Genomic DNA, 12,769 nt, shown 5'->3' on the forward strand with positions numbered 1-12,769 from the left:
TAATTTTTTGTAATTTTGTATGGACGAGGTTTCTCCATGTTGGTCAGGCTGATCTCGAACTCCCGACTTCAGGTGATCTCGAACTCCCGACTTCAGGTGATCTGCCCGCCTCGGCCTCCAAAGGGCTGGGATTACGGGCATGAGCCACCGTGCCCAGCCTAGTAATATTTTTTTTCTTTTTTTGAGACAGGGTTTCACTCTGTTGCCCAGGCTGGAGTGCAGTGATGCTCACTGCAGCCTCCGCCTCCTAGGTTCAAGTGATTCTCCTGCCTCAGCCACCTTAGTAGCTGGGATTACAGATGTGTACCACTAGGCCCGGTTCATTTTTGTAGTTTTAGTAGAGATGGGGTTTACTAGAGACAGGCTGGTCTCAAACTCCTGGCCTCATGTGATCTGCCCACCTTGGCCTCTCAAAGTGTTGGGATTACAGGCATGAGCCACCATGCCCAACCAGTAATTTTTAAAAATTATTATTATTTTTATTATTTTTTGAGACGGAGTCTTGCTCTGTCACCCAGGCTGGAGGGCAATGGCACAATCTCGGCTAACTGTAACCTCTGCCTCCCGGGTTCAAGTGGTTCTCCTGCCTCAGCCTCCTGAGTAGCTGGGATTACAGGTGCCTGCCACCGTGCCCAGCTGATTTTTGTATTTTTAGTGAAGATGGAGTTTCACCATGTTGGCCAGGCTGGTCTCTAATTCTTGACCTCAGGTGATCCACCTGCCTTGGCCTCCCAAAGTGCTGGGATTACAGGCGTGAGCCACCGTGCCCGGCCTTAATTCTTAATTTCTTTTTCTTTTTTTTTTTTTAATGAGATGGAGTCTCGGCTCCATGGCCCAGGCTGGAGTGCAGTGGTGTGATCTCGGCTCACTGCAAGCTCCGCCTCCCGTGTTCACACCATCCTCCTGCCTCAGCCTCCTGAGCAGCTGGGACTACAGGCGCCCACCACCACGCCCAGCTAAATTTCTTTTTGTATTTTTAGTGGAGATGAGGTTTCACTGTGTTAGCCAGGATGGTCTCCATCTCCTGACCTTGTGATCCACCCGCCTCATGATCCACCCGCCTCGGCCTCCCAAAGTGCTGGGATTACAGGCGTGAGCCACTGCACCAGGACTTTTAATTCTTAATTTCTAAATAAATTTTATATAGTCAGAATATAATTTTATGTAACAGATCACTTTATATTAATTTATATTTATAATTATATTTAAATTATATATAACATGTTAATTTATATTTAAATTACATATATAAATTATAGGCCGGGTGTGGTGGCTCACACCTGTGATCCTAGCACTTTAGGAGGCAGAGGTGGGTGGATCACCTGAGGTCAGGAGTTTGAGACCAGCCTGGCCAACATGGTGAAACCCCATCTCTACTAAAAATACAAAAAAAAAAAAAAAAAAAAGCCAGGCCTGGTGGTGGGTGCCTGCAATCCCAGCTACTCAGGAGGCTGAAGCAGGAGAATCACTTGAACTCTGGAGGGAGAGGTTGCAGTGAGCCAAGATTGCGCCATTGCACTCCAGCCTGGGTGACAAGAGTAAAACTCCATCTCAAAAAAAATAAAAACTAAAAATAATGAATTTTATATATTAGAAGGTGATAGTGGTATGGAAAAAATAAAGAATAGGTCAGTGTAAAGAGCTGGAGGTTGGGCTGGGTGTGGTGGCTCATACCTGTAATCCCAGCACTTTGGGAAGCCAAGGTGGGCAGATCACGAGGTCAGGAGATCGAGACCAGCCTGGCTAACACAGTGAAACCCCGTCTCTACTAAAAATACAAAAAATTAGCCAGGCATGGCAGTATGCGCCTGTAGTCCCAGCTACTGGGGAGGCTGAGGCAGGAGAAAGGCTTCAACCCAGGAGGCAGAGGTTGCAGTGAGTCGAGATTATGCCACTGCACTCCAGCCTAGGTGACAGAGTAAAACTCCATCTCAAAAAAAAAAGAGTTGGAGGTTGGGATGAGTTAGGGTATTACATGGGGTAGTCAGGGTAGGTGTCATTGACGAAGTAAGATCTGAGCAAAGACTTAAAGAAGGTGAGAGCAAGCCAAGTCAATGTTGAGGGAAAGGTAATTGAGGAAGAGGGAACGGACCTGCGGCTGAAGAGAAGACTGATTAAGAAGCCAATGTGGCTAAAGCTGAGTCACCAAGGGAATCATAGTAGAAGGGACCATAACACTAAGGACTTTGGCTTTTACATAGTGGACTAGGGAGCTATGCAGGTTTGGGACAGAGGAATGACAAGATCCTGTATTTTTAAAGGATCACCCTGACTGCTGTGTTGAAACTAGATTAGAAATGGGCCTGGTTAAAAGCAGGGGACCCAGTTAGGAAGCTATTGCAGTAAACCAGATAAGAGATGATGCCTGTTTTTTTTTTTTTAAGCCTAAAATTAATCAATGTCTTTACCCACTTCCCAGACAAAGCTTTAACTTTGTTCATCCCTTTCTTGTCTTGCATTTTTGTCATTCACAATTTTATTTCTACTTTGTTTCTGTTTTTGTTTGAAACAAAGTCTCATTCTGTCACCCACGCTGGAGTGTGGTGGCACAATCGTAGATCACTGCACCCTCAACCACCTGGGCTCAAGCAATCCTTTGTCCTCAGCCTCCCAGGTAACTGGGAATACAGGCATATGTCACCATGCCTGACTAAATTTTTTTTTTTTTTTTTTTTTTTTGAGACAGAGTCTCGCTCTGTTGCCCAGGCTGGAGTGCAGTGGCCAGATCTCAGCTCACAGCAAGCTCTGCCTCCCTTACGCCATTCTCCTGCCTCAGCCTCCCGAGTAGCTGGGAGTACAGGAGCCCGCCACCTCGCCTGGCTAGTTTTTTGTATTTTTTAGTAGAGACAGGGTTTCACCGTGTTAGCCAGGATGGTCTCAATCTCCTGACCTCGTGATCCGCCCGTCTCAGCCTCCCAAAGTGCTGGGATTACAGGCTTGAGCCACCGCGCCCGGCCCCTGACTAAATTTTTATTTCTTGTAGAGATGGGTTTTACCATGCTGCTTAGGCTGGTCTTGAACTCCTGGGCTCAAGCAACCCTCCTGCCTTGGACTCCCCACAGTGCCAGGATTTCAGGCATGAGCCATGTGCCCAATCTCCACTTTTGTTTGTTTTGTTTTGTTTTTTGAGACAGAGTCTCATTCTGTCACCCAGGCTAGAGTGCAGTGGCATGATCTCAGCTCACTGCAACCCCTGCCTCCTAGGTTCAAGCGATTCTCCTGCCTTAGTCTTCTGAGTAGCTGGGACTACAGGTGCATGCCACCACAACTGGCTAATTTTTGTGTTTTTAGTAGAGATGAGTTTCACCATGTTGGCCAGGCTGGCCTCAAACTCCTGACCTCAAGTGATCAGTGATCCGCCCGCCTCAGCCTCCCAAAGTGCTGGAATTACAGGTGTAAATTACTCACTATTATCATTATTGTTTTATAAAGGCATTTGCTTTTCTTTTCTTTTTTTTTTTTTTTTTTTGAGACGGAGTCTTGCTGTGTCACCCAGGCTGGAGTGCAATGGCCAGATCTCGGCTCACTGCAAGCTCCGCCTCCCGGGTTCACGCCATTCTCCTGCCTCAGCCTCCCGAGTAGCTGGGACTACAGGCACCCGCCACCTCGCCCGGCTAGTTTTTTTTTTTTTTGTATTTTTTATTAGAGACGGGGTTTCACCGTGTTAGCCAGGATGGTCTCGATCTCCTGACCTCGTGATCCGCCCGTCTCGGCCTCCCAAAGTGCTGGGATTACAGGCTTGAGCCACCGCGCCTGGCCTGCTTTTCTTTACTCATATATTTGTCAACCTACTTACTCACTATTCTTTCTTGCCTTTCTTTTCTTCCCTTTGGATTGAATATCCTTATAAAATGCACATTCTTTAGATGTTCCTTCAGTGAAGGTCTGTTAGTGAACAATTTTCTTTGAATTTTTTGGACTTCATTCTTGAATGATAGTTTAGCCAGGTATAAAATTCTAGACTGACAGTTTTTTCTTTACTTTTTGGCTTCTATTGTTGCTACTCAGAAATCTGGTCTTAAAATTAATTATAGTTCTCTTACAGGTAATTTGTCTTTTCATTTCTTATTGCCCTATATTTTTCTTTGTCTTTGGTATTCTGATATGTATGCTACATGATATACATGAATATGGAATGTGTTTTTAAAAATTCTACTTGGGGCTGGGCGTGGTGGCTCATGCCTATAATCCCAGCACTTTGGGAGGCCAAGGTGGGCATATCACTTGAGGCCAGGAGTTCAAGCCCAGCCTGGCCAACATGGCAAAACCCCTTTTCTACTAAAAATACAAAAATTAGCTGGGCATGGTGGTGCACACCTGTAGTCCCAGCTATGTGAGTAGGCTGAGGCTGGAGAATCACTTGAACCTGGGAACTCTGTCTCAAAAAAAAAAAAAAAAAAAAATTCTGCTTGGGGTTCTCTGTGATTTCCAGATCTGAATAGTCTTATTTTTCATGGATCCTGAATAATTCTTTTTTTGTTGTTGAGGCAGGGGCTCATCCTGTTGCCCAGGCTATAGTGCAATGGCACAATCATGGCTCACTGAAGCCTCGACCTCCCTGGGCTCAAGTGATCCTCCCACCTCAGCCTCCCAAGTAGCTGAGACGATAGGCATGCCCCATCACGCCCAGCTAATTTTTGTATTTTTTTTTGTAGAGATGGGGTTTTTTCATGTTGCCCCGTCTGGATGGATAATTCTTTTCTACTACCTCTTTGACTATTGCCCACCACCAATTTTCTCTGTTTATCCACTCTAACACTCCACTGAGATATAAACTTTTTTTTTTTTTTTTTTTTGAGACGGAGTCTTGCTCTGTGGCCCAGGCTGGAGTGCAGTGGCCGGATCTCAGCTCCCTGCAAGCCCCGCCTCCCGGGTTCACGCCATTCTCCTGCCTCAGCCTCCCGAGTAGCTGGGAGTACAGGCGCCCGCCACCTCGCCCGGCTAATTTTTTTTGTATTTTAGTAGAGACGGTGTTTCACCGTGTTAGCCAGGATGGTCTCGATCTCCTGACCTCGTGATCTGCCCGTCTCGGCCTCCCAAAGTGCTGGGATTACAGGCTTGAGCCACCGCGCCCGGCCGATATAAACATTTTTACTCAATCCTTCATGTCTCTTAACTTCTCTTTCTTATTTTCCATCACTTCACTCCTTGTTCTGCATTGTGAGAAATTTCTTCAGATCTACATTCTTTTTTTTTGAGACGGAGTTTCACTCTTATCACCCAGGCTGCCATGTAGTGGTGTGATCTCAGCTCACTGCAACCTTTACCTCCTGGGTTCAAGCGATTCTCCTGCTTCAGCCTCCTGAGCAGCTGGCATGGTGTCCACCACCATCCTTAGCTGATTTTTGTATTTTTAGTAGAGACAGGGTTTCACCATGTTAGCCAGCCTCGAACTCCTGACCTCAGGTAGTCCGCCCACCTCAGCTTCCCAAAGTGCTGGAATTACAGGCATAAGCCATTGTGCCCAGCCCCAGATCTACTTTCTAAGTCAATGCTTTTCAGTTGTTCTGTTTTGCTCTTTAATTCATCCCTTAAGGATTTCTTTTTGCAATGATTTTATTTTTCACTTCCAGAAATTCTACTTGAATCTTTTTCAGATCTACCCAGAAACAATCTCTCATTCTGTACTCATGTTTTTAATTCTTTATTGTTTTATATCAGACATTTTTATAAGGTATACCCAATAATTATACAAAGTTCTTGAAAGTGTAATTCTACTGTCTGACATTTCTGCTGACTCTTGCTCATGTTTCCTTGCGCATTTTGCACTGTGAACTCAAATTTCATGGGCCTTTATATGTGGTACTCCTATACAACCTGTTTATAAAGCGAATCCCTCCAAATAAATGTGTTTTTTTTTTGGTTTTTTTTTTTTGTTTTTTTTTTGAGACGGAGTCTCACGCTGTTACCCAGGCTGGAGTGCAGTGGCGCGATCTCGGCTCACTGCAAGCTCCGCCTCCTGGGTTCACGCCATTCTCCTGCCTCAGCCTCCTGAGTAGCTGGGACTACAGGCGCCCGCCACCACGCCCGGCTAATTTTTTGTATTTTTAGTAGAGACGGGGTTTCACTGTGGTCTCGATCTCCTGACCTTGTGATCCACCCGCCTCGGCCTCCCAAAGTGCTGGGATTACAGGCTTGAGCCACCGCGCCCGGCCTCAAATAAATGTTTAGTTTGCTTTCTAATAATGTCTAATAATAAACCATACAATATTTAGATTCCTGAGGATTTTTTCTTCAATATTTGGGACATATACTAAAAAGTCACTTCTTATTGACATTCAAATTTTTTTATTTTTATTATTTTATTATTTATTTATTTATTTATTTATTTGAGAAAAAGTCTCGCTCTGTCACCCAGGCTGGAGTGCAGTGGCACAATCTCGACTCACTGCAAGCTCCGCCTCCTGGGTTCAAGCAATTCTTCTGCCTTAGCCTCCCAAGTAGCTGAAACTACAGGCACCTGCCATCACGCCCGGCTAATTTTTTGTATTTTTAGTAAAGATGAGTTTTCACCATGTTAACCAGGATGTTCTCAATCTCCTGACCTCATAATCCGCCTACCTCGGCCTCCCCAAGTGTTGGGATTACAGGCGTGAGTCACCATGCCCAGCCAACATTCAAATTTAACTGGACTCCTATATTTTATCTAGTATAAAATGTTTTGGCCAGGCGCAGTGGCTCACACCTGTAATTCCAGCACTTTAGGAGGCTGAGGTGGGTGGATCACCTCAGATCAAGAGTTTGAGACCAGCCTGGCCAACATGGCGAAACCCAGTCTCTGCTAAAAGTACAAAAATTAGCCGGGTGTGATGGGCACTTGTAGTTCTAACTACTTGGGAGGCTGAGGCAGAAGAATCACTTGTACCTGGAAGGCAGAGGTTGTAGTGAGCAGAGATCACACCACTGCACTCCAGTCTGGGTGACAGAGCAAGACTTCGTCTCAAAAACAAATAAATAAATAAATAAAAAGTTTTTAAAAAATTGTTTAATCTTCTGTAGTTTCTCTTCCCATCACTTGATGTGAAGCCAAATTCATATCTCCCATCCCCAAATGGTTGTTAAAACTTCAGTACTTTACTTGTCAAAATTGGCAAATTAACAAAACAAAACAAAATGTAAAACAAACAAAAAAAACCTCAACCTTATCACTCTAGATTCCACTTCTTCTTGGTTTTGATTTCCTCTTGCTTTTGACCTTTTGGGATTTCTCTTGCTTCAAAAGGAAGTCTTAGGATTAGTCTTTTGGAAAATGGAAGGCCAAAAATCTTACAGGTCACTTCTGCTTGTTGCATTCCCACATACCTCCCCTGAGGCCGCCAGGACAGATTTGGCTGCCCATTTGGTTGGAGAAAGGGCAACATACAGGGAAACAAAATAGAAACTGATTTTCCAACATAGAATCCATCCATACAGGTAGCAGTCTTGGCTACAGTCAGTTATCAGGTGAGGTCATTCTTGTGCTTACTGAAAAAGATTTTCTTCTTCTCATTGTACTGCAGCAAAGCCTTCTAGACAAGCTCAGTGGAATCTGAAGGGCCCATCCCATGGAGGAATGCTGGGTGACAGAGATAGCCAATGGCTCCAAGAATGGCTTGGATTTCAACCCTATGAAGGATTACATGATCCTGAGTGGTCCCCAGAAGATAGCTATTGCCGTGTTGTGCACTCTTCTGGGCCTGCTAAGTGCCCTGGAGAACGTGGCTGTACTCTATCTGATCCTGTCCTCCCACCGGCTTCGCCAGAAGCCCTCATACCTGTTCATTGGCAGCTTGGCTGGAGCTGACTTCCTGGCCAGTGTGGTCTTTGCATGCAGCTTTGTGAATTTTCATGTTTTCCATGGTATGGATTCCAAGGCTGTCTTCCTGCTGAAGATTGGCAGCGTGACCATGACCTTCACAGCCTCTGTGGGTAGCCTGCTGCTGACCGCCATTGACCGATACCTCTGCCTGCGCTACCCACCCTCCTACAAAGCTCTGCTCACCCGTGGGAGGGCACTGGTGACCCTGGGCATCATGTGGGTCCTCTCAGCACTGGTCTCCTACCTGCCGCTCATGGGATGGACTTGCTGTCCCAGGCCCTGCTCTGAGCTTTTTCCACTGATTCCCAACGACTACCTGCTGGGCTGGCTCCTGTTCATCGCCTTCCTCTTTTCCGGAATCATCTACACCTATGGGCATGTTCTCTGGAAAGCCCATCAGCATGTAGCCAGTTTGTCTGGGCACCAGGACAGGCAGGTGCCAGGAATGGCCCGAATGAGGCTGGACGTGAGGTTGGCCAAGACCCTGGGGCTGGTGCTGGCTGTGCTCCTCATCTGTTGGTTCCCAGTGCTGGCCCTCATGGTCCACAGCCTGGCCACTACGCTCAGCGACCAGGTCAAGAAGGCCTTTGCCTTCTGCTCCATGCTGTGCCTCGTCAACTCCATGGTCAACCCTGTCATCTACGCTCTGAGGAGTGGGGAGATCCGCTCCTCTGCCCATCACTGCCTGGCTCACTGGAGGAAGTGTGTGAGGGGCCTTGGGTCGGAGGCAAAAGAAGAAGCCCCGAGGTCCTCAGTCACCGAGACAGAGGCTGATGGGAAAATCACTCCGTGGCCAGATTCCAGAGATCTAGACCACTCCAGTTGCTGATGAGGCCTCTTCCCAATTTAAACAACTCAAGTCAGAAATCAATTCACTCCCTGGACGAGAGAGAGGGGTCTTGGCACTCTCTTCTTACTTGAACCAGCCCCAGGCACCTAGACACGGACCCCTTTTTGCTGATGAGTGTTGGAACTGACTCCTGGAAGGCAGCCTGGCCTTGCCCACCTGCACACAGTCTGTTGGATAGGTAGGGCCCACGAGGAGTAGCCAGGTGGGCGAGATGCAAAGGGCCTGGGACAGGCTCAGTACAAGTCAGGTCAGGCTTTGTGCCTGCATCCTCCAGAGACCACAGGAGCCAGAGGGAGCCTCCAGGCCCAGCAAAGAGGGACTTGGGAGAAATCCGAGAAGAATGGGTTGTTCTCTTGGGAAGTCAGGGTATCAGATGGGATGGACATCCAGGTCTTCTCCCTGCCTAATTGTCAAGGCCTCCTTGGCTCTGGAGCTATGAAAGGCCCCAACTTTCAGGTCACCCTTGCCACTGAGGACCGAGAACTATGCTATGATAAGGATTAAGAGTGTTGACTTGCCTCTTTCAGAGATAAATGACAAGCCTTCAGTTTGGGGCATCCTGCTGTTTGGGCGAGGACCCTCTCTGATATTCTAATAATCCCCACCTGTAACCTCAGGTCCCTGGAAATACAGAGGAGGCTGGGATCGCTTGAGACACAAAAATCTTCAGAGAATTTTCTTGACCCTCTGAAGTCCTTCCAGCAGCAGTCCTGGTGGTGCTGCTGGAAACAGGCAATGTCCTGGTCTAACCTAACTCTAAATAAAAGGAAGATATTCACAAAGATTGTATAAATCCCCAAACTGTACCCCCGTCTGCCCCCAATTCAGCTCCCTTGCCTCCTCCACACCCCTATAACATATAATAAGCAGAGCAAGTGAGAGGAGGGGAAATGCCCTTCCTATATGCCAGTATGGGGCTGACATTTCAGTCCATTGACCCCAGCTAGAATATAACTCCATGCTTTTATAGATCCCAGGGGCCGGGCGCGGTAGCTCACACCTGTAATCCCAGCGCTTCGGGAGGCCAAGGTGGGTGGATCACCTGAGGTCAGGAGTTTGAGACCAGCCTGACCAATATGGTGAAACCCTGTCTCTACTAAAAATACAAAAATTAGCCGGGCATGGTGGCAGGTGCCTGTAGTCCCAGCCACTCGGGAGGCTGAGACAGGAGAATTGCTTGAACCTGGGAGGCAGAGGTTGCAGTGAGCCAAGATCACACCACTGCACTCCAGCCTGGGCAACAGAGTGAGACTCTGTCTCAAAAAAATAAAATAAAATAGATCCCAGGATACCCACTTTTCATATTAGGGAGGCTGGGTTCCTCCCCAAAGAGCCTAAAACAGCCAACAAGAGAAATTGTTGGTGGCAGGAGGATTGCAGAGGAATTCTAATGCAATTATTTGGGACCACAGATGGAATACACTGAACGATATAGGGTAAACATGTCTTCGTTTAATACTTTCAAGATGAAATATCCACTAGCCATTCACTTATTTATTCATCTCATAAACATGAGCCAGGCTCTGTGCAGGGTCCTGAGTACCCAGCCATAAATAAGACTGTGCCCCTATCTCATGGGACTTACAGTCTATATCCTACTTGCAAGACAGCCAATAAGTCAATAAAGAAGATAATTGCAGGTAGTACAACAAAGGAAATATGCAGGGTCATGTAATAGGGATTAATTGAGTTAACTCAATTAATGGTAGGGTAGACCTACCATGTGCTCTGGTCATACAAGCCAGCTCACTTTATTGAGCCTTTACTATGTGCCAGGCAGGGGGCTAAGTGATTTTAAATGCCTTATTTCACTTTGTCTTTCCCAGTAACCTAATAAGAAGGTCTTAGTTATCTTCATTTTATAGATGTGGCAACCTCAAAGATGCAAAGTCACTTGCCTAAAGTCACCCTGCTAAGTGCCAGAGCTGAGGTCTCCAACCCAGTTCTGTTTGACTTCAAAACCTGACCTCTTAACCACTAACCTTTTGGCCTCGTTCAGTCAAATTCTGCTTGATTATTGCTCATTAGGGATAATATTAGCTATCTGTAGCATCAGATTGCTGCAAAGTTAACTCATCGTAGATTCTCAATATACTCCATTTATTAAATAGTCCTGTATTAATCTCCTGTAACAAATTTCTACAAATCCGGTGACTTAACAACAGAAACTTACTCTCATAATTCTGGAGGCCAGAAGTCAAAATCAAGGTGTAGTAGGGCCCTGCTCCCTCCAAAAGTTTAAGGGGAGGATTATTCCTTGACTCTTTCAACTTCTGGTAGTCCCTGTCATTCCTTGGCTTGCGGAAACATCACTCCTACCACTGCCTCTGTCTTCATATGGCCTTTCCTCTGTGTCTCTTGGTGTCTTTTTTTTTTTTCCTTTGAGACTGAGTCTCATTCTGTTGCCTAGGCAGGAGTGCAGTGGCACGATCTTGGCTCACTGCAACCTCCGCCTCTCAGGTTCAAGTGATTCTCCTGCCTCAGCCTCCCAAGTAGCTGGGACTACAGGCACCTGCTACCACGCTCAGCTAATTTTTGTATTTTTAGTAGAGATGGGGTTTCACTGTCTTGCCCAGGCTGCTCTTGAACTCCTGACCTCAAGTGATCCGCCCACCTCGGCCTCCCAAAGTGCTGGGATTACAGACGTGAGCCACTGTACCCGGCCTGGTGTCTTTTTTAAAGAACACCAATCACTGGATTTTGGCCCAACCTAATCTAGTATGACTTCATCTTAATTTAACTAATTATATTTACAGAGACCCTGTTTCCAAACAAGGTCACATTCACGGATTCCAGGTGGACAAGAAGTTTAGGGGGACACTATGCAACTCAGTACAGACCCAGGAACAAAGTCCACCCTCTGGGCTGTGTTGAGTGGCAGTCACTAGTTTATCCTGCCCCCACGAGATGAGCTCCAGGTTTACCTCTGCATCCCCAGTGCTCAGTCAGGACCCAGCAGTGCATCTGAAGGGATCTGGTCAATATCTGTGAAACTGAACTGTTTCTGAAAAGCTCTGATGTATGTTTGGAAAATCAAATCTTATTTTAACCCCGACACCAATCTTTTTGAAAGGCAAAGAAGTGGCATAAATGTTTAAAGGGGAATTTGCACGTTTATATATTGTCATTCCTTAAAGTTGAAGCATGCCTTTCTTTATTCATCAGTGGAATCCTTTCTCATTTTGGCAAAGAAAATGCCCAAGTGCCTGGCACAAACAAGCACTGAGTAAATACTTCTTGAATGGATAAAACTAGATTCTAAAAATCATTTAATTAAATGCACCTCCACACTTTCCACTTCTCTCCTTTCACAGCGACACTGTATTTCTGCTTTTCTGGGGGGGATGGGGGACAAAGTCTCACTCTGTCACCCAGGCTGGAGTACAGTGGCATGCAATCTTGGCTCACTGCAACCTCCGCCTCCCGGGTTCAAGCAATTCTCTTGCCTCAGCCTCCCAAATAGCTGGGATTACAGGCACCTGCCACCATGCCCAGCTAATTTTTGTATTTTTAGTAGAGACAGAATTTCACCATATTGGCCAGGCTGGTCTTGAACTTCTGACTTCAAGTGATCCACCCACCTTGGCCTCTCAAAGTGCTAGGATTACAGGTGTAAGCCACCACTCCCAGCCTCTATGTCTGCTTTAAGTAGAGAAGCAGAGCTTATGAGGGAGGAGAACAAGGGTGCAAAAGGGACCTAGATGTCACTAAGAACTGCCCTTGTTGTTTAGTTGAGGAAATGGGGCCAGACAGTGGACAAGACTTGCTCAAGGAGACAAATGAGATGGTGTCCAGTGCAACAAACCCAGGTTTTCTAACTTCTAGTTCTGTTCACTCTACATCGATGCATCTCACCTGTCCCTGCAGGTGCACGTTTTGGTTATGTGGATAAGGAGAAATAAATGAAGATCACAATGTCCCATTTTATCTTCCCCAAGACAAGCTGTGTAACATCAAAGACCACTATGCAAACCGATTACTAGAAAATGTATGTGGATGGGTTTGGTTTTTTCCTAAGGTGTTCATGCTTACTGTTTTGGGCAATATTTCAAAATAATCTGGCAGAAGAAGAAACAGAAGATAAAGAAAATAGCTGTGGGCCGGGTACAGTGGCTCACGCC

General features: G+C 46.2%; 1 protein-coding gene and 2 pseudogenes across 2 annotated transcripts in view; 2 read left to right on the forward strand and 1 right to left on the reverse strand.

The window, feature by feature from the left end:
• The window catches only part of LOC719180 (BTB/POZ domain-containing protein 6-like), a 34,543-nt pseudogene extending 25,129 nt beyond the window's left edge, over window positions 1-9,414 (forward strand). The window contains exon 4 of the transcript XR_014111.5: window positions 7,500-9,414. The product of XR_014111.5 is annotated as a BTB/POZ domain-containing protein 6-like (transcript). The remainder of the gene's footprint in view (window positions 1-7,499) is intronic.
• CNR2 (cannabinoid receptor 2) overlaps window positions 1-11,899 on the forward strand; it is a 54,110-nt gene extending 42,211 nt beyond the window's left edge. Inside the window, exons 2-3 of the mRNA XM_001105018.5 lie at window positions 7,500-9,154; window positions 11,292-11,899. Coding sequence (XP_001105018.1) covers window positions 7,545-8,627 — 1,083 coding nt within the window. The 5' untranslated portion in view covers window positions 7,500-7,544 and the 3' untranslated portion in view covers window positions 8,628-9,154; window positions 11,292-11,899. The remainder of the gene's footprint in view (window positions 1-7,499; window positions 9,155-11,291) is intronic.
• LOC144335247 (B-cell CLL/lymphoma 7 protein family member C pseudogene) overlaps window positions 1-12,769 on the reverse strand; it is a 369,536-nt pseudogene that overhangs the window by 28,781 nt on the left and 327,986 nt on the right.

The sequence above is a fragment of the Macaca mulatta genome, chromosome 1 (genome assembly GCF_049350105.2).
Source record: "Macaca mulatta isolate MMU2019108-1 chromosome 1, T2T-MMU8v2.0, whole genome shotgun sequence".
NCBI classification, from domain to species: domain Eukaryota; kingdom Metazoa; phylum Chordata; class Mammalia; order Primates; family Cercopithecidae; genus Macaca; species Macaca mulatta.